The following is a 23,890-nucleotide window of genomic DNA, read 5'->3' on the forward strand; positions in this document are numbered from 1 at the left end:
CAGTTGAGAAATGTGATCTGCAAAGGAGAACATACAAAAGCATTTTTGCCCAAGCTGAAACGGAGACCTTTGCTAACGCTCAGCCAATGATGGTTTAGGTACACCTATAAAAAATGGTTGTCCCTGCTGTAATTTCAATATCTTTATATTTCAACCGGTATAGTTTTACCTTCAAAGTTAATCGGTATCGCTAAACAATAGCGGTACCTTACTACTTATACGTTCACGAAATCGGTATCTGCATAACTTGATTGTTAGTAAACTAACCTGGAAAATAATCTCAAAATCACCGAAACATTTATGTACAGTCACCTGCAATAACGCCACGTCATTAGCGCCAACTTTGCCTCCAGGGAAACTTTGCCCAAAACGACAATTTTAAACAAATTCGTTAATGTAGAAAAATGGATAATAGTTATGGCTACCCTGCTGTTTTTAGTAGAAAATTGGTTATATTTCTGACAAAGTATATGCCAAACTTGTGCATAACTTCACTTGGGAATTTTGAGCGTGTTGTCTAATATAGGGTATATTTAAGGCGGGCAAAAATGTATAAATAATCAATGCAAGTAGAAAAAATTGAGAACCCTTTGACAAATATTTCCGGGTTTCAGTTATAACACATGAAGGATAGATTATGTCTATTGAGATTTAAACTAATAAGGCCTAAATACACAAAAGTTTTAGCGGTGGGCAAAGTAATCCGGTAATTTGGCATCCATACCAACATTGCCCACCACCAAAAACGGATTAGGGTTGTCACTTTCATCTAATTTACCCAACTTCGCAAGTAAAAGAAGGTTATGTTTGTACACTAAAATAAGTTTATAAATATATACTGTATTTAATTTGTCTTATTATCCTTTATTTAGATGTTTTATCCCGTTAACGAATGAAAACACAACAAAAATCATATTTTTGGTCATTAAACTATTGTAACAGAGTTTCTCAAAAGTGACAACCCTAGCCTTTGTAAAATGCTTAGGCGAGCCTTATTTGGAAATGGGCAAAAACGGGTAGGCAACATTGCCCAGCAAATTTATTTAAAAGTTTTTACACTTATCGCTAAGTTATTAACAGGGAATGGTAGGATTGCCCAAAACCTTTAAGTGATCCTTAGACATCATCATCATACGAGCTGTATTTGAATACCAAATTGAAGTGAGCAATGTTGGCGAAAACCCCGGATATTTTTTTATTTGCTCGCCCTCTAAAACGCAAAATAATGGGTAAAAACACGATAAAAAAATGTTTTCTTCACATAAACTGATACGTTTGATCACAATGGACGTGCTGAGCAAAAAAAAGTCATATGATGTGATTTTTTTTGAGAACTTCGTGTTTAAAAAAAAAGCGGGCAAAGTTGGTGATAATGAGTAATGACGGTACCTACTCTTCGAAGGCCGCAAAAATATGTGACATGCTCTCATGGTTCTACAAATAAGATCGTGTCAGATATTTTTGCGGCCTTCGTTGTGTAACATAAATTGCAGGTGACTGTACATTTGAAATAATTATTTTATTTAGTTTCAACGAAAGTTTCAAGTTTAGTACGAAAATACTTCAGATATGCAATATGCACAAAATGTAGACCTAATCGAAATAAAACATTGCTTTTTATAGTAAATTTATAAAACATTCGATACATAGGTATACATAACAATAACCAGGCCACAACGCTATTGGCCTGTAAGCTTCATCTCGGTCTCCAAAGCCGCAAAAACTTGCTAGTACTTAGTGCTGGTCTAGCCGTTATTTTTTCTTGAAGATTTTCAGAGAACAGCACGTACACGCATTATACATATAGACGGAACGAACGGCATAATCATAATAATTTATTCGTCGCAATCCATGGTATTACAGATCTAGGTACAAGACTTTCAGGTATTACTTATACGAATTACATAACTCTTCCTGTTAATAGGCAATATTTTAATATAAAAGTTCTATAATATAATACAAGATTACAGTTGTCATCAAAATTCAATGACATACAGAAGTCAAATACGTTTTTAAAATGACGCAAAATGATACCAGCATAATAAAAATTGATCCCAATCAGTAAAGATGAGTCTTTAAACTTTTTTCATTTTAAGCGAGTTTTGAAGGAACATAATACTTAAATTCGACTGTAATCGTATTGTTTTAAGATAGTTTACTGCGGTTTTCAACAATAATGGCCCGTAAATAACAGCAAATGAAATTTAAATGAGACGCGAGCTGATATTTATGTACCCTATTTTTTGAAATACATTTTATCTACTGGTATGCTTTCTCGTGTGCGTATATGATTTAATGTCAATATAATTGTCAAAAGCAAGAAAATCAAGCTGTCATTTTCATTTGAAGAAGTACACGTGTGCTCCGGTGTAGCCCCAACGGGCATCTGACTTGAAGAAGAATTTTGAGTGATGTCGTCAATGTATGGAAATTGTTCGCAAGTTTACATTTGAGATTGAATTTCTGTGTTGTCTTTGTGAGTAAAAATATAAATTGATAATAAATTGGTAGCTGAATTATCTAGCTTCCAAAATCATACAATAATTCAATTACTGTCAAAGACAAAATTGTTTTGCTTCTGTCTCAAACGGAACTCCATATTTTGATTTTTTGATACTTTTAGTGTCGATTTGTAGAGAATAACAGCAAATTAAAAATATAATGGCATGAAGAGTCGGTACTCGGTTTCTTCGTGAATAAATTTACGTGTAATTTAATGCAATTATCAAACATTTATTGAACAAATTATGGTTACAAAGTGAGGTCTAAATCGAAAACGTCATATACCGGCCCCTTAAACAACAATTTTAATATACAACGGCTAATAACTAAAACAAGGTTTTGTATAATATTTATGATTGGTGTCTGTCTGTATAATATAGGTAGTCTTATAGAGGGTCCCTTTGTTTCCCATAAAGTTTTAAGTCATAATGTATTGTTTGTCATATTATCGTTAGTCATAAAACTGAAACCGTTAACTTTTCAGGATTTTCGTAAGGTTATTTCTATAGATAGTTTAGGTTAGGTTAGGTTTGTTTTATGGCAATCCTGAAAAGTTACGCGTTTCTGAGAAAAACCAATTATGACTAACGAAAATTCGGACAAACAATACATTATGACTTAAAACTATTTGGGAAACAATAGAGACCCAGTCTTATAGGTATATATTATAAGATTTCTACTTCCGGTGTGGTATCAGGTTTTGCATGAATGATATCAGGTCAGGTCTTAAATTACGTGAATATAAAGAAACTAGCTTTTATTACCTCACGTGTTATTCAATACGGTAAATTATAAATATTCATTAAATTCATGCATATACATTTTTACTTGCATAAACCAACGCTAAATCTTACCTAGCCTGGAAGCATACCGCAAATATCAGAAATCGAAACTTCGTTAACTGCCTGTCTATTGCTTGATTAAGGCAGAAAACGAATTGTTGATTTTTGATGTTCGCGGTAAGTCGGCCTCAGGCTAAAATAGTGCTGTGTCGTACTTAAGTACCACTTGGAAGGTGTCAGCAAGGACGATATCTAATTGTACCAGTACCTAAAGTTCCTGTTGACAACTATGAAAGTCGTCCTTTTGCCTGAAACGTCACAATCGTATCCAGGTGTGAAGCTGCTCAAGGAGAATATATTAGAAAATATATTTTACCGCTTCAACCCATACTTCCCCGAGAGAAAGCTGCCGGCGTACGACATTAATCCAGTCGATCCTCAACACTACAATGTTCAATTGGGTGCGTCACTTTCGAAATTCATATATGAGTTATGGTAATCAGATCAGGTCTCGCCGTCGGTTATTAACTGCACCGAATGTTGCACTAATTATATAGCCATTATACCTAATGTAACGGTAACGGTGTTACTTAGTAGTCATATAACGCTATGTAAAGTTGTCAAAATGTGATTCATAAAAATGTTAAATGGAGTTAGGTACAGTCAACTGTAAAAATATGGGTGCAAAAAGCATCTCAAAAATATGTCCCATGGCTCTTATGTCAGCGAATTAAGAACTATGGGACATATTTTTGAATAAGTTGGCTATACCCATATTTTTACAGTTGACTGTACCTGCTAAGCGTAATTCTAAAATAATTTCATGTCCCGAATAGATACCGAATGATGTAACAATTCGTTGAGTTTATTTATACAGTGTGTAAATTCAATACGGGCGAATATTTAAACGGTGGTTAGCATAGGACCTAAGAAGTATTTATTGAGCTTTCCCCGGATTTTTAATGTACATACTTGCAAGCAGGAGCCAGCAGCGTCCACCTTCAAACTACACTGAGCTTACTCCTAGTGATCGTCAAGGCGTTAAAGCAATGTAGCGAGATCAATCCTACATTTCAAGAACAGTTACCAGCACCGGATAGTTACGCACAAAGGTACGAATTCTGTATCGGTAATGTCAGTTTTCTGCACAACAATATCATTATTGGACGAAAAAGGCAGACAATCTGTTCGATGTAACTAACCGGGGACCGGCCCCTTCTTTCTTGTATGGGTAGTAGCCTTTGCCCGTCAAAATCCATTCAATTTAATCAACAGCCTTTTTTAGGGTTCCGTAGTCAACTAGGAACCCTTATAGTTTCGCCATGTCCGTCTGTCCGTCCGCCCGCGGCTTTGCTCCGTGATCGTTAGTGGTAGAAATGCAATTTGGCATGGAAACATTATATACGTCATGCAAGGCGACAGAACGGTAAAATAAAAACTACGTTATTAGGGTACCTCCCATACAAAAGGTTTTTTTTAGATTTTTTTTTCACGTTAACAACTATTTTTTTGTGAATATTTTCGGAAATAAAGGCTCCGAAAGAAAAAATATATCCTCCCTCTAACTTTTACTTTTCCAAAAAATATGACAAATAATCGTAAAACCAAAAGATTAATAAATTAAATACTTTAAATGAAAACTGTAGCGACCATGATCGGTCCAGCCGTTTATAAATTATTGCAAAGTCTTCTTTTCTAAAAAGACGTGAAAAGTGCTGCGAAGGTACCTACTTACTCACATATGTAATTACACTAACTGTCTAATTATTTGCAGATGCTTCATATGGGCGTACCGATATGAGTGCCGCGCGCGCCCCCATCGAGACGAGCGGACTACGCTGACAGTGATCGTATCTGCTCTGCTCCGGTGCTTCGGCACACGACTTGAGGCTTTTTCTACTCGTCTGATGCTCGGTTAGTCTACTTGTAGTTAAGGGCGCCGAGGTAGATATGGATGCAAGAGTAACATGCTAACTTTTGTGTAGCCTTACAACAATATATTTCTATCTCAATGTACTTTGACTTCAGATGTGATGTCGTTGTCGGTGGCGACGGAGCTCCAAGTCCGCGCCGGCTGGGCTGCTACCGTAAACTTCAACACTTCGCAGCAAGACGCGCAGTTTAAGAAGGCCCTCATATACCTGAGCGTTGATTGCATTAAAATATTTCCCTATAGCCGATTTGTAAGTAGGTATAGGTAAACAGAATATGTACCTACAGAATAAGACAGAAGGATTTAAGGTACACAGATTCATAGAGAAATATAGTAAGAGAAGAGTGCTCACTCCATACATTCGTTTTGGTACAGTCAACTGTAAAAATATGGGTGTAGCTAACTTATTCAAAAATATGTCCCATAGTTCTTAATTCGCTGACATAAGAGCTATGGGACATATTTTTGAGATGATTTGTGCACCCATATTTTTACAGTTGACTGTACTAAAAAGACTATTATTTTCATAGTCGACATCTAGCATCGAGTAGCGGAATTATCAGTACTGCTACTTGGCAATAGATGTAGCAGCACTGATAATTCCGCTACTCGATGCTAGATGTCGACTATAGATGTAGAAGTTGATAATAGCTGTAGCAGTAGGTACTGATAATTCCGTTACTCGATGCTAGATGTCGACTATGAAAATAATAGTCTTTTTGGTATCAAAACCGATGTATGGAGTGAGCAATCTATGAATGTTTTTCTTTATAACCAGTGTTTATAACAGATTTAAAAACCCAGCACGCAGTCGGGTCAAGGGTGAAAAAATCATGAAAACAAGAATATGTAAATAATTACTGAAATACGTAATTACGCGACCAATCATAGTTATATAAGGTTAAGTACATGTTCAGTGTAGGGTTTCGTAGTTATCATTCTGTCAAAATAGACCAAACGGGGGCTATTAGTAAGTATCAGCTTGCTGCGCTTTGTACTTGCATCTTTCTACTAAATAAGAAAAGAAGATTTTTTGCAATAACTGAAAAACTACTAAACCGATCATGTTATCTGTAGTTTTCATTGAAAGTATTTTTTAAGCTTTTGTTTCACGATTTTTTTTCATATTGTTTGGACCCGTGGTTCAAAAGTTAGAGGAGGGGGGGACACATTTTTTTTCTTTCGGAGCGCATGTTTTCTAAAATATCAACTATATCAAAAAATGGTTTTCGGAGACCCCAATTCGGTTTAAAAGACCAACCTAACGATACTCCACACTATTGGGAGTCTAACGATCACGGAGCAAAGCCTCGGACAGACAGACAGACAGACATGGCGAAGCTATAAGGGTTTCTAAATGATTACGAAACCCTAAAAAAACAAAAATAAAACATGTAGGCTGACTAAATGTCACTGCGTTAGCTTGATGCTTGCCTTAAAATCAAATTGGTGGAACCAAGCATTCTGCAGTTGTTATGAATGTTATGATTATGATAAACTCCTGTTACTTACTGAAAGTTAAGTAAACTAGTGGACTGAATATTTCTGTGAGTGGACTCCTTTTTATTGAGGTTTAATGTAAACAGCACTCTAATAATAATAATAGGTAGTCACTAAATTAATCGAATTCGTTAATGTTATTAGCTGATAGAATCCCAACATTGGTTTGTTGGGCTGATGTGTTTGCTGGACCCTGGGCTGACGCAGCTCAGGCCGAAGTGGCCGCAGCCGCTTTATGACGAGCTCAGGCAAACGGTTCTCCAGGCATTGGTGTGCGTTCTTCCTTTGGCACAGACCAATGTGGCTAAAGACTGTGGATTAATAAGGAGGTTGGCATTATATATGACGCAGTTCAGGCCTAAGTGGCCGCAGCTGCTTTACGATTTATGACGCGCTCGGGATAACGGCTCTCCAGCCATTGGTGTGCGTTCGTCCGTTGGCACAGACCAATGCGGCTAAAGGCTGTGGATTAATAAGGAGGTTCGCATTATATATGACGCAGCTCAGGTCCAAGTAGCCTCAGCTGCTTTATACTTAACCTCCGAAAACATTTTAATTGGAATCTTAACTGATCTCTTTTAAATGTTACAAACTATGTAAAATCAAATTAACTTAACTACAACACTCAACTCAAGAATTAGAAGACAACGAAAGTACGAATATAAAGTTAGTGGTGCTGTTGCAGGATAATGTGGTACGTGGAGTGGTACTCGTGGAACCCGTTCGAGCTGAGCGTGTTGTACTGGTGCCTGCGGTTACTAATGGCAGCTGAGGGCCACCGCGGCTCGCTGCCGCGCCCGCACACCGTCAAGGAACTCCTCAGCTCGCACGGAATTATCATTCTAATGCGTGAGTACTTACCGTTGCCTTAGACTCAGAGATATGCTGGAAAGCAAGACAATCATGACTCCGATGTCTGACAGCGGAAATATATTAATAGTTTTTTTTAAATAAGAAAGAAATAAGATGTTTCTATTATATTTTGTAAAACTAGTTGATAAGATTGTTAAATAAAGGCTTATTGAAATTGAAATGACTCAGAGGGGCGCTGTGACCATCCTTTGCCGACCGACCTCTGTACCTCATACTTACCGCGGAAACATTTTTGAACATATACCTACCTACTATATGTAGATAAAAAGTTTAAGCATGGCCAGGCTTAAACAGCAACGGCTAGAGCTGCGTTTGTGTAGGTACACAGTTGCGTTTTGCACATTTGATCATTTATTTTATTTTCCGTATCTGACAATGATAGTCCCTCAGTCATCCATCCCTCAATGATATGGCGGTTATCTCGTAAGCCAAGTTATCTAATTGACAAGATTCTACTTAATTCAAAAGTGCCTACCTAATATTCACATTTCATATAATATTATTGGGTCAAACAGATCACTGTGTTATGTCTTTCCTGTAGACATACACAAGAGTTAAGGGCTATAAAGGTTAATTTTCTTATTTAACCCTTATCCACGTGAAAAGGTCCTCCTTTTATTTAGAGAACTATGATAAAATCATTGCTTACATGCCCACAAGCTGTTAACTATTGCCCACAGGAGAGAAAAATGTGCTGTTCGCGATAACACACTAGTTTTCTCTCCTGTGGGCAATAGTTAACAGCTTGTGGGCATGTAAGTAATGATTTTATCATAGTTCTTTAAATAAAAGGAGGACCTTTTCACGTGGATAAGGGTTAAATAAGAAAATTAACCTTTATAGCTCTTAACTCTTGTGTATGTCTACAGGAAAGACATAACACAGTGATCTGTTTGACCCTATTACGTTAATTTTATTCTCTAACAAATTGTTTTAAAATTGACAGATTTATCCTCTACCCTGATTCAACAGCGAGACCCGCCAGTAGAGATGAGCCAGGTGGTCCTAGCTCTATGTCTGCGGCTGCTGACGGGCGCCCTTGAGTACCCCACGAGGGTCACGTGCGAGGTGTATCCTCAAATCGTGTGGCCTGTTTCCATCAACGCCCTCACGTGGACCATGATGAATGTCATTATGCGTTCGCTTGAAGGGAGTTACATTGTCAGTGAGAGGTCATTGTTTACTTATATAATGTCCCGCTCCTTACGTGCATTTATAAATGCATATATGCTGTTGTATATGTACCTAATAAATAAATAATCATTTATTGATTAGCTTATAAACACGTGTCGATATAGGTAGGTTTACATATTTACGTATGTTAACTTTAAATATATTTCTTATTGATATTTTATACCATAACCAAGGATTGATTTTTCATATCTACTCATATATTTAATGTTGTTCTGCAGGTGGTTAATATCCCTCTTGAATTTTATTTGGGAAGGCATAATATGGAGAGACGAATATAGGAAACAGTTCATAGCAAATAATGGTGTTTACCAGTTGTTAGATTTAATTACGGTAAGTGGGCATTGGGTGGTGGGCGGGTAGTGGGTATCTATAATTACGTATTATTACACGAATTACAATTTTTATAAGGAATCTGTCCTAGGGTGGTCCTTAGTGTCCTTACGTCTCTAATTTCTTATTTTTGAGGGGACCCTTCTATTTGATATTAAAATATGTATAGGCTATTTTTCTCAGAATTATGCCTACAAGCTAAACTAAAAATATTGTTTTTCCGTTTTCTTTCTATCATGACAGGGCGTGTTTTTATCATACCTAATGACGGCTTAGGTGTGTTATTAAAATTTTGTACAGTGTAAGAGATACCACAGCCTAGACCTGGTTTGGAAAAGTGCATATTATGTGTTCGCCAGATGGTGCGCGCGCCGGTGCAGTGCTTGGCGCTGGCGCTGGTGTGCGACGCGACCAGCGGCAGCGGCGCCGTCTCGCAGCTCGTCACCTGGCGCGCCGGCGTCGGCGCTTCTCACGCTGTTAGCATGATCTTGATCATTTCACTCGTATTCATCACTCATAACATAACTCATAAATACCTATTACTCGGGTTACCCGAACACTCCCACTAACAGTGTCAATATTAATCCCACCAAAAACATAAATGTAAAAAAGGATAGCCAAGTTCAATACAAAAATTATGCTTAGCTGTGGGCTTCGCCGCAAAAAGAATGGAGATCTAAATGAGTGCCAAGTTCTATGCAAAATCCAAATATGTATTTATAGGAACAAAATAACATTATGAACAAGTATTAAACTCTATTTCTTTGCTTTATTGGATACCTATAACACTTGCTGTTATTTAAAAAAAATGTGAGATCTTAAAGTAGGTTAGATTTGACTTGGCCAGTTTTCATTACATCAGTCATTTTATAAAGTTATTCAACATATATATATTTTTTTGAATTCTGATAAAAACTGATGAAATGTTACGACACACCGTTGGCCGGTTGTTTAGCGCGTATTACAAGTTTTTTTTATGGGGACACCACTTATTTTTTGACTTAACTTTATTTTTATATTTCTGTTATATAACAAATAGTTTCAAATATCTGCTTGTAACGGTTCCAACGCTACAATAAAAAAAATTGTATGGGGACCCCCCTAATTTTTAACTTTTTTTATTTTTAGATTTTTTCCTACGCTTACACACAATTACCGAGCTGGATTCCAAATTTCATCCTTCTAGGTCATCTGGAAGTAGGTTAGATTTAGGTATAGGTCAGGTAGGTCAGTCAGTCAGTGTTAAAATTTACGACTTTTTGACCTTCATATCTTTATAACCGTTTGAGCTAGCTTCATGAAATTTGGGCTTCTAGATGTCCTTATGGATATACTCGTAATTATTAAACACACGTAGTTTTATGTGTTTATGTTAAAGAGGTTTTGAGTTATAGAAGGGTCAAAAGTGGCACCAAGTGGTTCGTGTAATATTACACTCGGCGCTGGCTAGCCAGTTCCTTTGCTTGAACTTGGCTTGACACGCTGCCGCGTGTCTAGATGTTGCATTTTTGCACGATTGCCACCAACCGGCGGTCACCTGCCTCATTTAGACAATGCGAGAACTCGCATGCGAGTTTCATTACATTGCGGGTTTTAATCGGTCGGTTGAATTGGACGTAACCAACAGTCCGCAATGTAACTAAAATCGCATGCGAGTTCGCACGCCGTCTAAATCAGCCCTAAAGAGCGCATCTTACGAGGAATGAACCAATTTCAACGTTAACTCGGTAGTTAGGTTAGGTACACTACTTTTACGTTTCATATTTAGGTAACGCCGAACGAATCGGGTGTGTAATTTCCATACCACTATTTCTAAAATTCTTGTTAGTTAGATTTATTTTATTTTATCTTCAATCTAAACATAATTCCAATGCTGCTAAGTTCTCTGAATTTTTAGCACCCTCGCGTCGTACAAACTGGAGCTACCATCGCGACTCTCTTGGCGTCGCTCGTCCGAGATGAATGCCGCAGGCTCGGCGTGGAGTTGAACGGGGATGGAGTTATACAGGGTAGCTACCATACAACATTTTCATCCTCAATGTTCCCTTATTTGCATTACGTAAGTGAACATTCGGACAAATTATTACAAAATTGTGCATTGAATAAAAAAAATATCCTAAGTAAAGCCCACTCGGTATTGATACTTAGGTCCTAATGTGTCGCGTTTGATTCTGCAGATTTAAATAATCCGTTGAGATCGGCTAGAGTTCGGAAAGCGCTAGAAAATCCTAAATTACACAAGGTGCATCACCAACAGCCTATATGTTATGCTGCTGCTGATTTGGCAGGGTCTCGTATGTCTAAGGTAATGTTCATGATTATACGGAAAAAATGAGAGAAACTTAAGCGAATCGACAGAGTAACGACGTCGCTCAAGTTTTCACATCATCAGATTAAAATATTTAGTATCATTTAGTTCAAGTTTTAGACTTAGGTAGTTTAATTACTAGCGCACATAACTCTGTAAATGCTAAATCTTGCTACTGTTTATTTTACCGTTTTGTCCGTAATCTAGCGTAGCAATGACATCTCACCTCTCTAGCGATAAATTGTAATTAAATGTCCTTATCCTTCTGTGCAGTATGTTTAGAGTTATAGTCTAGATCTGAACTATGCTAATTAATACTGTAATTTCTGCAATTGTCTGTAACTTGTTTTGTGAGCCAAATAACTAAAATAAAAAGAAGTCAAGAAGTACCTAAGTAGTTTATGATTTTATGTGACTGAGCATAACAAGGTTATTACGTTCTATTTTTTTTTTGTAGGCTTACGCTCTTCTACAGATGTTGTCTGAAGACTTGAATGACAAGGTGTCGATAGCGGACGAAGCGTATAACCTGTACAAGCATATACATCTGGCGCCTCAAGACGAAGTTATCATTTTATTTAATCTTATGTTATTATTTCTCTTTTAACTTAGGTTATTTTATAATATAGATATAAAAATGAAAAACAAAAACACGTACAAAAACAATACAAAATACTTATAAACATATTATAAAAAATCTAACCTAGTGTACCGCCAGAAGCGGGGCAAGGCCCATCAAGCTGCCGGTGGTCCGGGCTGCAGAGAGAGGAAGCGCCGAACTATCCGCGCAGGTGATGATAGATTGATTCCAATAGGTAGAGCGTGCCACGAGCATTTTCGAGAACTTCGCGGTCCACAAGGTCGCATAGAAGAGCAAGTTGCTGGTGAAACGTCCTGGCTATGTCTGTGCTAGTACCTACTCGCCGTTAGCAAGATGAGAACAACCGGAACAACCTACCTACCGTTCTTGCTTGAGGATATATTTCCAGTATTTGTTTTTCATCATAACTTTGTCCGCAATTGCACAGACATGAAGCCCTCGGTTTCTCCACAGAGGTCGAATCGTAACCAGTTCACCGACGCGAGCAGGTTCACGTCGGGGGGTCCCGTGAGGGCCTTGTAGAACCGCCCGTGTAGCTTCTTGCTCTTCCATATCGCCTTACAGGTTTGTGCCATTTCTCGTTTGCCAAGGAGAGCGGCGTGAGGTTCCTGCCCGGTGCCCTACTGGCACCACATCACGATGCATCCCACACTCGTTAAAGAAAATAATTCCTCAAATTGCACACATCGCGGTTGTGGAGATCTTCGGCGTTTAGTAAGCCTCAACCTCCACACTTCCGTGGGCTGTACATACAATCTCATAACTGACGAGCGTGGGTGTAAATAGCATACCTACGGTGTGTGGTGAGCAGTAATCGGACCCTGTGATCCAGGGCATCCAGGTCGGTCTGAGTCCACCCCATATAACCATTCCAGTCGCAGAATCACAAAGTGGTAACTAAATGTCAGATGTGTCGTAACAGAGTCCACACAATGTGTCTAGAATTGTTTCGAAACAAAGTGTCGTCGCCGTGTCTACACTTTTCCGTAACAAGGTGTCGACACATTTGTGTGCACTTTGCGTGCGGTTTGCGACTAAATCTGACAGCAAATTTGTGACAGCAAATGTCAATATAAAATACCTCTTGAAAACCAAGGTTTGTCAAACTACTATTAGTGTCTCGTGTGCTCGTAATTCTAGTAAGTCATCATGGGCAATGCAAATGATAATAATCGACCGAAACCATATAAACACCCAACACCCGTCAACCTTTTACAGAAAAGTTTTTAAAGAAATTCAATAAGCTACTTAGGTCAGGCAACGAATGCTCCAAAAGTTGTAGAGGGAAATGCTCGGAACACAATTTTTGACTCCGTAACTCGGTTTGACAAGTTAGGAGGTGAACATATCAAAAGTCCCCGGTCGTAGCCCTTGAGCGGGGGGGAGAGAGGGGGCTTTGAAGGTCCCATTTTCCCGTTTTTCGATTATATCTCGGAAACTATGCATCTCAGCGACATGGCCACTTATACAAAATGAAAGTTAATTTAATTTGTTACAAGTTTATTCAGTCAATTTTTTCGATATGTTGAATAGTTTTTGAGATATCCGCTCTTGAAAGTTTATTTAGGGCTCTCAATTTTATCTTGATATATCTATATCAGTGAAGGTGCTAGGCCGTGTTTGGTATCGTTTTCGTATAAATCTGGGGTGCTGAATCCATTTAAGATATCACATTGACACCATTCCACAAAATAAAAATAAATCTTTTTAGGGTTCCGTACCTCAAAAGGAAAAAACGGAACCCTTACAGGATCACTCGTGCGTCTGTATGTATGTCCGTCTGAATACACAAAATAGTTCTTTACCTATAGATGACAGGAAAACCTATTAGAAATGTGCAGTCAAGCGCGAGTCGGACTTAATGTACGGAACCCTTAATACGCGAGTCCGACTCGCACTTGGCCGGTTTTTTTGAAACTCCTCTTGACGCTTAACCGCTGAACCGATTTCGTTGAAATTTGGTATAGAAATAGTTTGAGTCCCGGAACAGGACATAGGATAGATGTTATAACCAAAATCATCTTTTGAAGGTGTGAAAAGTGGCGTGGAAATTTGTACGGGAAATCAATAACCGCTGAACCGATTTATATGAAATTTGGGATGGTCTACATCTTTGATTTAGTTAAAAATGATGAAAAAACATGACTTCAAACCTAAACTTAAACAGTATTAACTTCAAGAAGTCAATTCTGAATTCCCCCCTACACCTCATTTCACACCTTTAAAGGATGATTTTTGAGATAACTTATTATATCCTGTCTCGGGACTCAAAATATATGTGTACCAAATTTAAATTAAAACTGTTCAGCAGTTTAAGCGTGAAGAGGAGTTTAAAAGAAAGTATTTTAATAAGTTTATATGTTTTTACTTCGGAATGGTGTCAATGTGATACCTTAACTAAATTTGGTACTGCGAATTTATACGAAAACGATACCAAACATGGCCTCGTAGCTTTACTGTTGTAGAAGTCAAAATAAAATTGAGAGCCCTAAATTCTTATTACTTGGCCAAACTTGTGTAGAAGGAAAAGGTAAAATAAAAGTCTTCGGCAGGAATATAAGACACAAATATATTTTTTTTTTGCGTTACTATTTCATTCATCAAATATAAACATACCTTGATTATACTATTCTAGTGAGATCCTCATAGATAAACAAAAACATTTACTTAAAAAATTACAAGGTCGAAATGTCACGGAACTTGTGAGACTAATATGTGAAAAATAAAACATCAAACATCAACATTTATTCAGCAAATAAGCCACAAGGGCACTTTTACACGTCATCATTGAATTTACATACAAGCAAAAATAATAACATCAACAATTTTATAAAATAAAACTAACAATTCAATCTAACTTATTACAATTACTAAGAGATGTATATGGTCTCTTAATGTCGAATTACATAAAAAATACAGATACAAAACACAAAAAAAAATTTAAAACTTTTATGACAAAAAAAATCTGGACACAATTTAAGAATCACCCAATTGCGTCGAGGAATCATCTGTATTTTTGCTTGTTTCATTACCTCCTCGCTTCTTTTTTGTCCTTTGTATTCTGTAGCAATTTATTAGATCTGAAAATAAAGATAACTTGCGTCGTCACGGATGTCGATTTATAGGTTTTAGGGAGTGCAGAATTCGAAAACGATGATCATTTTATAATCCAAGATGGCGGCTACGTATTTTATCATAACAGTAGAATCCAAAATAGTCATCATTTTCGAAATCTGCGCCCCCTAAAACCTATAAAACGATATCCATGACGACTTTTATGACATAGTGCATTGCCGCCATTTTGAAATTGAAAATGTTATCATTTTCGAAATCTGCGCCCCTAAAACCTATAAAACGACATCCATGACGACTTTTATGACATAGTGCATGGCCGCCATCTTGGAATCCAAAATAGTCATCATTTTCGAAATCTGCGCCCCCTAAAACCTATAAAACGATATCCATGACGACTTTTACGACATAGTGCATTGCCGCCATTTTTAAATTGAAAATGTTATCATTTTCGAAATCTGCGCCCCCCAAAACCTATAAAACGACACCCATGACGACTTTTATGACATAGTGCATGGCCGCCATTTTGGATTTCAAAATGGTCATCATTTTCTAAATCGGGGCCCCCTAAAACCTATAAAACGACATCCATGACGACTTTTATGACACAGTGCATGGCCGCCATTTCGGATTCCAAAATGGTCATTATTTTCGAAATCGGCACTCCCTAAAACCTATATATCGACACCCATCTCGACTTTTATGACAAAGTGTTTTGCTACCATCTGCATGCAAGACATTTCTATTATTTATACGTACAAAAATGGCCCCCTGTCAACTTTCAATCGAGATTTAATCGATAATTTATTTGATTAATATTCAGATTCATTCAATTTCAATCTATGTTAGGTCGACTAAACTAATCGCGATTAAAATTTGAGAATTAACTTTTTTTATTCCATTAATTAGTCGAATAAACAGTTAATCGATTAATGCCCATCTCTGACCACGGCATTTTTACACTTTGAGAATATCTGAAAACAAATCAACACAAGGAGCCATTTTGCAAATCCAGTAACATACCAGTAACTTTGTTATTACTTTTGACAGCGCGTGTCATGTGTCAACACAGAGTCGACACAAAGTCGAAACATTGCAACTACTTTGTGACTGCAATATTTCTCAGCCTTAAACCATATTTATACATCATAATTAACAAGTTTCGTAGTATGTAAAGCGTTATTTCTGTTATTTAAGTATAGTATACGCATCGAAGTACTAAAAATGCTTCAAATAATATAGTTATGAACACAGGCACTGAGAAGTAAACAATTTCATTTCCGGCTAAACTAAAACAATGTGGTGGCGCGTTGATTATATTACACTTAGTTTATCAAATCACTCGAGCAGTTTAATTCCCCATAATAATTTAAGTCCTATTGTAATATAAATGCAAACAATATATAATTACGTCTTGTAATCCGTTTTAGAGATGGCGTATTAATGTCACTTATTTTTATTTAAGTATTTTTCCATCTGACAGTTTCCATTTGACAGGAACAAAATGAACGAATGAACGAATGATTTTGGCATAAAGTAGTCGCAAACCCGAAACAATGTGTGCACACGGCGACCACACTTTATGTCACTTTGTGTCATGTGTCGACCCTTCCCCATTTCTGGTAACTGTGTCGACACGGCGACGACTCTGCGACTGGAATTGTGACCGAAACAGACGGTGTCGACACAAGATGTGTCAACACCGCGTCGTAACGGCGACTGGAAATGGTTGTATGGGACCTTAGTATGCCAAAGGAGTATGTGAGTAGGGGCATTACCCAGGCATTATATTAATAATTGTTATCCTGCTACCGCTCAAAATAGGCACCAAAACTTTATCTACTTACTGAAATACTCTTTTATGAATGTGAAAATGCAAAAGGGACTTAAGGGACACATTTTCTTTCCTTTCGGAGCGATTATTTCCAAAAATATTTACTTTATCAAAAATGTTTGATGAACATCGAAGATCCCATTTTTTTTAAATGACCTATCCGAAATTTCTTTTTAGTTCTTAACTTTACCACTTTCCCGGATTGATTGATTTATATTTATATCCATGCCAAATTACAGCTTTCTAGCACTAACGATCACCGATCAAAGCCTCGGACAGACAGACAGGCGGACATATGGCGAAACTATAAGGGTTCCTAGTTAGTTACTTTCTATCTAAATTTTTATTTCAAATTTCACTTGCACTTACCTATTCTTGTATAGGCCCCGTGCATGAACTACTATAGGGGGCAGCATAGGAGCCGTAAGATTTTTGGCTCGAGGTGTAAATGTGTGGTTTAAGCTTCCGATGTAGCCCACAAGATGGCAGAACCTACTATGCACAAGGAAACGTACCGACGAGAACGGTAGATGGTAGCACTTGCTTTGGCAATGTACAGTCAACTGTATAAATATGGGTGTAGCTGTAGACAACTTACTCAAAAATATGTCCCATAGTTCTTAATTCACTGACATAAGAGTTATGGGACATATTTTTCAGATGGTTTGTACACCCATATTTTTACAGTGGACGTACATGTGCACATATGTTTTCAATTCAAGACACAAGATGGCAGACCCTCCAACGCGCACGTTCCCTACGAGTATAGTGGGCGGCAAAAGGATAATAATGATAGAGTCTGTGCGGAAAGAGAAGAGTCGTGAAATGTATGGGGTCCAATACTTTCCACGACTCTTCTCTTCCCGCATAGACTCTACATAACTATAATATCTTGTTTTGAATAATTAAAATACTACATGTACCTAATTGCAGGTAATTTTAACACTATGCTCACATTACTTGACTGCGAAACGAATGGAAACGTGGATAGAAACACAAATGCAGAATCCAAACCTCGAGCTTCACGATGCCGATATTCTTGAAGAATTTGTTCACATAAACAAGTATGAGAGGTTTTAGAATACCTTAGCTAAAGCAGACAATTTACTTTGCTGTTAAAAAGTGCCTCAATCTCTTTTACAGTAAAGTTTCATTCTATGGAACTTGCTAACTATGTAAACAAAAGTCACTAGTAAATTCATAATTCAGAGACAATTTCAATATGGCGGTTTGTTTACATAGTTAGCAAGTTCCATAGAGTTTGTGCGGAAAGAGAAGACTCGTGGAATGTATGGGGCCCAATATTCCACGACTTTTCTCTTTCCGCACAGACTCTATACAATACATATATGATAATATGTCAGAAAGTCATAGTTAAAACGGGTTCACTAGGGTTACGCACCCAACCTACATTCTGAGTTATGTTATTCTGCGTCTTTGCGTATAATGCGTTACTGCACCTAATCTAATCAATTAATCATGTCATGTGTAATATTTTTAGAGGTTGGAGTGTTGAAATAAAGCGGCAACAAGAAGTAATCGTCGAAATGGATCGAAAAAAAGTAAACCCACTCTCTTAACAATAGTACATTGTGTATTAAGGGCGGGAAATAAGAAATTACGAACGAGTGTCAATTTTAAGCCCGACGCGAAGCGAGGGCTTAAAATGTTCACGAGTTCGGAATTTCTTTACCGCCCGTGGCACACACAATGTTTTTCATCACACTTGTAAGGAAAAAAAGGAGAATTAATAAAAACAAACTTCTGTATAAAACACTTTTCCGCCCTAGGGCGGAAAAAATCTTTTCCGCCCGCAAGCCCTACGTGTAAATAAGTGTTTTTCATCACACTTGCTCGGAAAAGATTTTTTCCGCCCTAGGGCGAAAAATTCAATTTCCCGCCCGCAAGCCCTACGTGTAAATACATCTTTTCCGAGCAAGTGTGATGAAAAATATATTATAGTGGAAGCAGTTATGAAGTTGACCCAAAAAAAAATTATTAAGCTATGAGCTTCATCACATATGATCTTTGAGTAATTCTAAGCATTTCAAGCCTGGGAGGCAATAAGGGGAGGGGGGTACAAAGATGGCCGCCACCCATCATCATTCAAAAAAATCTGTTCTGGTCCTGGTGGCTACTAGGGCAAGTTTGGTATCGTTTTCGTATAAACCGAAGACGTAGAATTCATTGCTCATATTTGTTTTTTTCAGTTTCATAGTAATTTTACAAGAAAAACGTAAAAAGATGAAAATTTAGGATGGAGATTTTTGCTTTGAGAGCTAATAACTTTTGTATAATGGCCAAAAATATCATACAAAAAATACTATAATAAAGCGCAATTTATGCAGATTCTAAACATATACACGTTTAGTAATATCCTATTGCAAAAAGATGGTGAAATAGTTATTTGTACAACAAGAGATCAAAGTTTGATATTTCTTCGAGTGCTTATTTTGAGTCCCGTGCAAGCGAAAGATTCTATAATAGATTCACGAGCGTAGCGAGTGAATCTAATTTAGAATCTTGAGCGTAGTAAGGGATTCAAAAGCGCACGAGATGTAAATAACTTTGATCTCGTGTAGTACACTAAATTTTTCACCCTAAGCAGTGAGAACATACCTAGAGGGACAGAGATAATAGAACCCAAGTATATCGAACTTGTATTAGACCCCGCATGTTGAAATGACATTTGACTATAAAGGTCACTTGAATGTCATTTTGTCTCACTCAGTGAGCAAAATCGCATTTTGCTCACTGAGTGAGACAAAATGACTCAGTGAGCAAAATCGCATTTTGCTCACTGTTTTTAAGAAGCAAAGTACCCTTGTTCGAGCTGCTGAGGTGAAAAAATTATTAAATGACCACAGCGCGGGTAGTTGGACTCTCGTTTATCTTGCGGACTGGCGTTTATCTTACAAAATGATCGAGTACGAGTATCTACGTACGTATGCTTACTTTGCTAGATTTTATGATTACGAATAAAATACTTTCATCCAGACATAATTCATCATACAGACATAATTTTGTGCACTTTAATTTTAATGCAGTTGCAATGATTTGGCCCCACTGTCTAGTGTTATTTGACCGGGGTTTTCTGTAAGGTGGAGGTACGTAGGTACTTCCCCAGTTGGGCTCTGCTCGGATAGATCTGGAATGAAATCAGCTGTGCTGTGCCCTACCACACAAAGCGAGATGACATTTACAGTGCCCATACCTCTCTTCTGAACGTAGTTTAAGGATATACCCGGGTCCAAAATTGGGTCCGAGAAATAACTATAATAACTGAAATTATTCTAATAAAAAAGCGCTCTTCTTTTTGCTGATAATATTAAAACACTATTTCTGAGAGAAATTATATATACTACTTAGGAAGAGGTAAAATATTTATTTTCACAATAAGGAGTCCATGTCTGGGGACAGGCCTTAGTGCCTCTCCAAAAGCTTCCGAGTCCTTCTTGGGGCTGGAGAATGGAAGACAGTGAATGGACTCCTGTTTGGTCAGATTTATCCGATGTTGCAAGTGTGTGCCTGGAACTCACTCGTTGCCGGTACAAGGCAGGTTGCAAAAATCGTTGCAACTGCATAAAAAGAAAATTAAAGTGCACAGAATTATGTCTGTGTACTGGAAACTGCGGACATTAAATATACAGAAAGCATTTTATTCGTCATCATAAAATCTAGCAAAGTAAGCATACCTACGTAGATACTCGTATTCGACCATTTTGTAAGATAAACGCCGCCTAGCGAGAGTCCAACTACCCGCGCTGCGGTCATTTAATAATTTTTTCAGCATCTTTTTGCAGCAGGATATTACTAAACGTGTATATGTTTAGAATCTGCATGAATTGCGCTTTATTATAGTATTTTTTGTATGATAGTTTTGGCAACTATACAAAAATTATTAGCTCTAAAAGCAAAAATCTCCATCCTAAATTTTCACCTTTTTACGTTTTTCTTGCAAAATTACTATGAAACTGAAAAAAAACAAATATCAGCAATGAATTCTACGTCTTCAGTTTATATGAAAATGATACCAAACTTGCCCTAGTAGCCACCAGGACCAGAACAGATTTTTTTGAATGACGGGTGGCGGCCATCTTTGTACCCCGCCCTCCCCGACTAGACGCCCGCTTCTTATTGCCTCCCAGGCTAGAAATGCTTAGAGTTACTCAAAGATCAAATGTGATGAAGCTCATAGCTTAATATAAAAAAAATGGGTCATATATGGCAGCGATCCATAACTGTTTCCACTATTATGAGAGCTTGTTGTCATGTGTTGTGTATATAATTGGTCTTGCTTGAAAGTGCCCACTACTGCATGAAACTACATCGATGGTACCGGGTAGTAAGGCCTCTATTACTAGCTAGTAAAGCCTCCATATTATGTAGGTACCTATATAGAAACTTTTTATGTAGCAGATGGTAGCAGTCGAGTTATCAACTTTTTTTTAATCAGATAATATGTACGAGTAATGTACGAAATTGTACGCAATCTCATTCCCATAGCTCACCCGCGCCCTGGGGTGGGGGTGAGGGCCGATTTTTGAATTTCGAGCGCTCGAATTCGTCACTCGAAAATCGGTGGAAAATAGCGAAATGCTAATTTTTGAAATACGAGCGATAGAAATTGGGTTTTAAATTCTATTAGTAGAATTTAAATGCCGGGTACTGGAGATATTATTGAATGAAATACACGAAATCGAGCGGTCGAAATTCAAAAATCGGCCCCTTGGGCTACCGCCTATAATTTTACTAGGTTGAGCATTGATAGGCCAACCAAGAAGGTTGGATGGACGGTTTCATGGTACCTCTATATATACCCATGATACCGAAGTTAAGTATCACTTAAATTTCGTCGTTCATCGCTAACAGAAACACGAGGAGGAGCGTTCTTTGTACGCGTTCCTGGCACGGGTGCGCCTGAACACGGCGCTGGACGCGCTGCGAGAGGTGCGCGGCAGCGCGCGCGCGTCGTCGCGCGGGCAGCTCGTGCGCGCCATGCTAGCAGACGCCGTGGCCGCGCACTATCGCCGCACCATGCAGGACAATAACCTCGGCGAGCCTTTGCTGCGTACCTATCAGCCATCGCTTGACGATCTGGTACCTTGATTTCGTCTATATACTTAAAAACAAAGTATAACTCTGCAATGTGTGCGAGTGATTGACAGATATTCATTCGCAAAAATGCAAGACTATCTTATACACTTCATATATCTTTGCTACTATCAAACAACTTGATTCCTGACCCACTGTGAAAGCTTTTTAGCCACGTCAAATTAAGCCGAATTTGGGCACTCTGCGGACATAATTTGTGTAGTTTTGAAAATTGGTACAGATATACCTTGTGGTGTCCAGATAAACATACTAAAAGTCCTCGAGGGTAGCGGGTGCTGATGGGGGGGGGGGGGGGGGGCGTTGAAGGTACCCTTTTTCAACAGTTTAAACATACAATTTCCTACAAATTTGGTTTTGTTTATTTTTACTCTACGATCAATATTTTAGGAGCTAAAGCCTGACAACAGTTTATTTGACCCTCGCCATTTTGCGGATTTTCAATGGTACTAATTTCTTTTACTGGCAACAAGTACTCTTTGACAACGAACGTTGGATGTCATCGAGTGTCACCGATGTAAACAAACGGAAAATATCTACGAATATACTCAAATATGAAAGGTTTTATTACAAAAATGCCAAAAAAAATTACCAAAGATGCGCAAAAAATTGTAGTGAATGCAATCAAATACTTACAGCTTAAAAATGACGAAGGATTACATAGCATTCCAATAAACAATGTTTTAAAGTTGGTTGTTGACATGACCGGTATTGACATTTTATAGTGTGGTTTTATTGAACTGGTTAGTTGTTAGGTTTAAACTTTAATATTTCATTTAAGGTTTATGTAGATCGACGATAAAAATCCTATAATCGAATTGGAGACTGAACGTTTTATAATCGAGGTTGGTGGTCCTGAAAGCGACACAACATCTGATGAAAATCAGACTTCGTCAGAGTAAGAAAACGAAGAATATAATAATATTGAATATTTAGAATCAGATTTTGACGAATAGGTAAATTGAAAGAACCAAATTCTCTGTAAGCAATGTTTTGACATTACTTATACGAGTATCAACCACGTATCTGACGTATCAACATGAAGCCAATGCCCACTACCCCGACTATACATGACGTACGCACATTATTGCCATACGTAAGCTGTTTCCAGCGACACTATCTCAGGGTTAAATAAACTGTTGTCAGGCTTTACAGGCTGTTAAAGTTCAATAAGAGATAAAAAATAGACGGTTTAAGAAAACGTCGTTTTTTCGTAATTGTTCATCATAAATAAAAATTTTAGTTTAGAATAAGCAAGCTAAGCGACCTGCTGGTATAATGTAAAAAAACCGGCCAAGAGCATGTCGGGCCATGCTCAGTGTAGGGTTCCGTAGTTACCCGTCCGTCAAAATAAACTATTTGCAAAAACTCAAAAACTGATAGACCAATCAGGTTCGCTATATTTTTTCTTGAAAGTCTTTACTAAGTTTTACTTTCACGATTTTTTCCATATTTTTTGGACCCATGGTTCAAATTAGGGCTTGCATTCCGGAATTCCGGAATCTCTAAATTCCGGAATCTCGGACAAATTTTCCGATATTACAATTCCGGAATTGATACCACTGAATATCGAAAATTCCAGAATTGGATTTAAGTACTTTTTTAGGTTTTAATACGTTTAGGTATTATTGAAAATAGTTAAGAAACTACACTATATAATACTGGTAAACATTATTACTTTGCCGTTATTACGTGCATCTTAGTCGTTCAATGAACTATAGTAGGAATATATTTTAACTTTCCGTTTGCTAAAGCAGTGGGACAATATGGGCTCATAATAATAAAAAAATAATAAAAATAAAGCAAAGCTATTTACTTGCTTAGAATAGTCAGAATAGTCTGAATCCTA

General features: G+C 37.6%; 1 protein-coding gene across 1 annotated transcript in view; it reads left to right on the forward strand.

The window, feature by feature from the left end:
* LOC134804733 (uncharacterized) overlaps positions 1-23,890 on the forward strand; it is a 41,291-nt gene that overhangs the window by 15,652 nt on the left and 1,749 nt on the right. The window contains exons 5-19 of the mRNA XM_063777933.1: positions 3,617-3,745; positions 4,267-4,396; positions 5,059-5,198; positions 5,313-5,467; positions 6,862-7,046; positions 7,403-7,566; positions 8,537-8,762; positions 9,003-9,114; positions 9,474-9,590; positions 11,012-11,123; positions 11,292-11,419; positions 11,880-11,987; positions 17,863-17,993; positions 18,431-18,491; positions 21,802-22,029. Coding sequence (XP_063634003.1) covers positions 3,617-3,745; positions 4,267-4,396; positions 5,059-5,198; positions 5,313-5,467; positions 6,862-7,046; positions 7,403-7,566; positions 8,537-8,762; positions 9,003-9,114; positions 9,474-9,590; positions 11,012-11,123; positions 11,292-11,419; positions 11,880-11,987; positions 17,863-17,993; positions 18,431-18,491; positions 21,802-22,029 — 2,126 coding nt within the window. The remainder of the gene's footprint in view (positions 1-3,616; positions 3,746-4,266; positions 4,397-5,058; positions 5,199-5,312; positions 5,468-6,861; positions 7,047-7,402; positions 7,567-8,536; positions 8,763-9,002; positions 9,115-9,473; positions 9,591-11,011; positions 11,124-11,291; positions 11,420-11,879; positions 11,988-17,862; positions 17,994-18,430; positions 18,492-21,801; positions 22,030-23,890) is intronic.

This window comes from Cydia splendana, chromosome Z (genome assembly GCF_910591565.1).
Source record: "Cydia splendana chromosome Z, ilCydSple1.2, whole genome shotgun sequence".
In the NCBI taxonomy this organism is placed as follows: Eukaryota; Metazoa; Arthropoda; class Insecta; order Lepidoptera; family Tortricidae; genus Cydia; species Cydia splendana.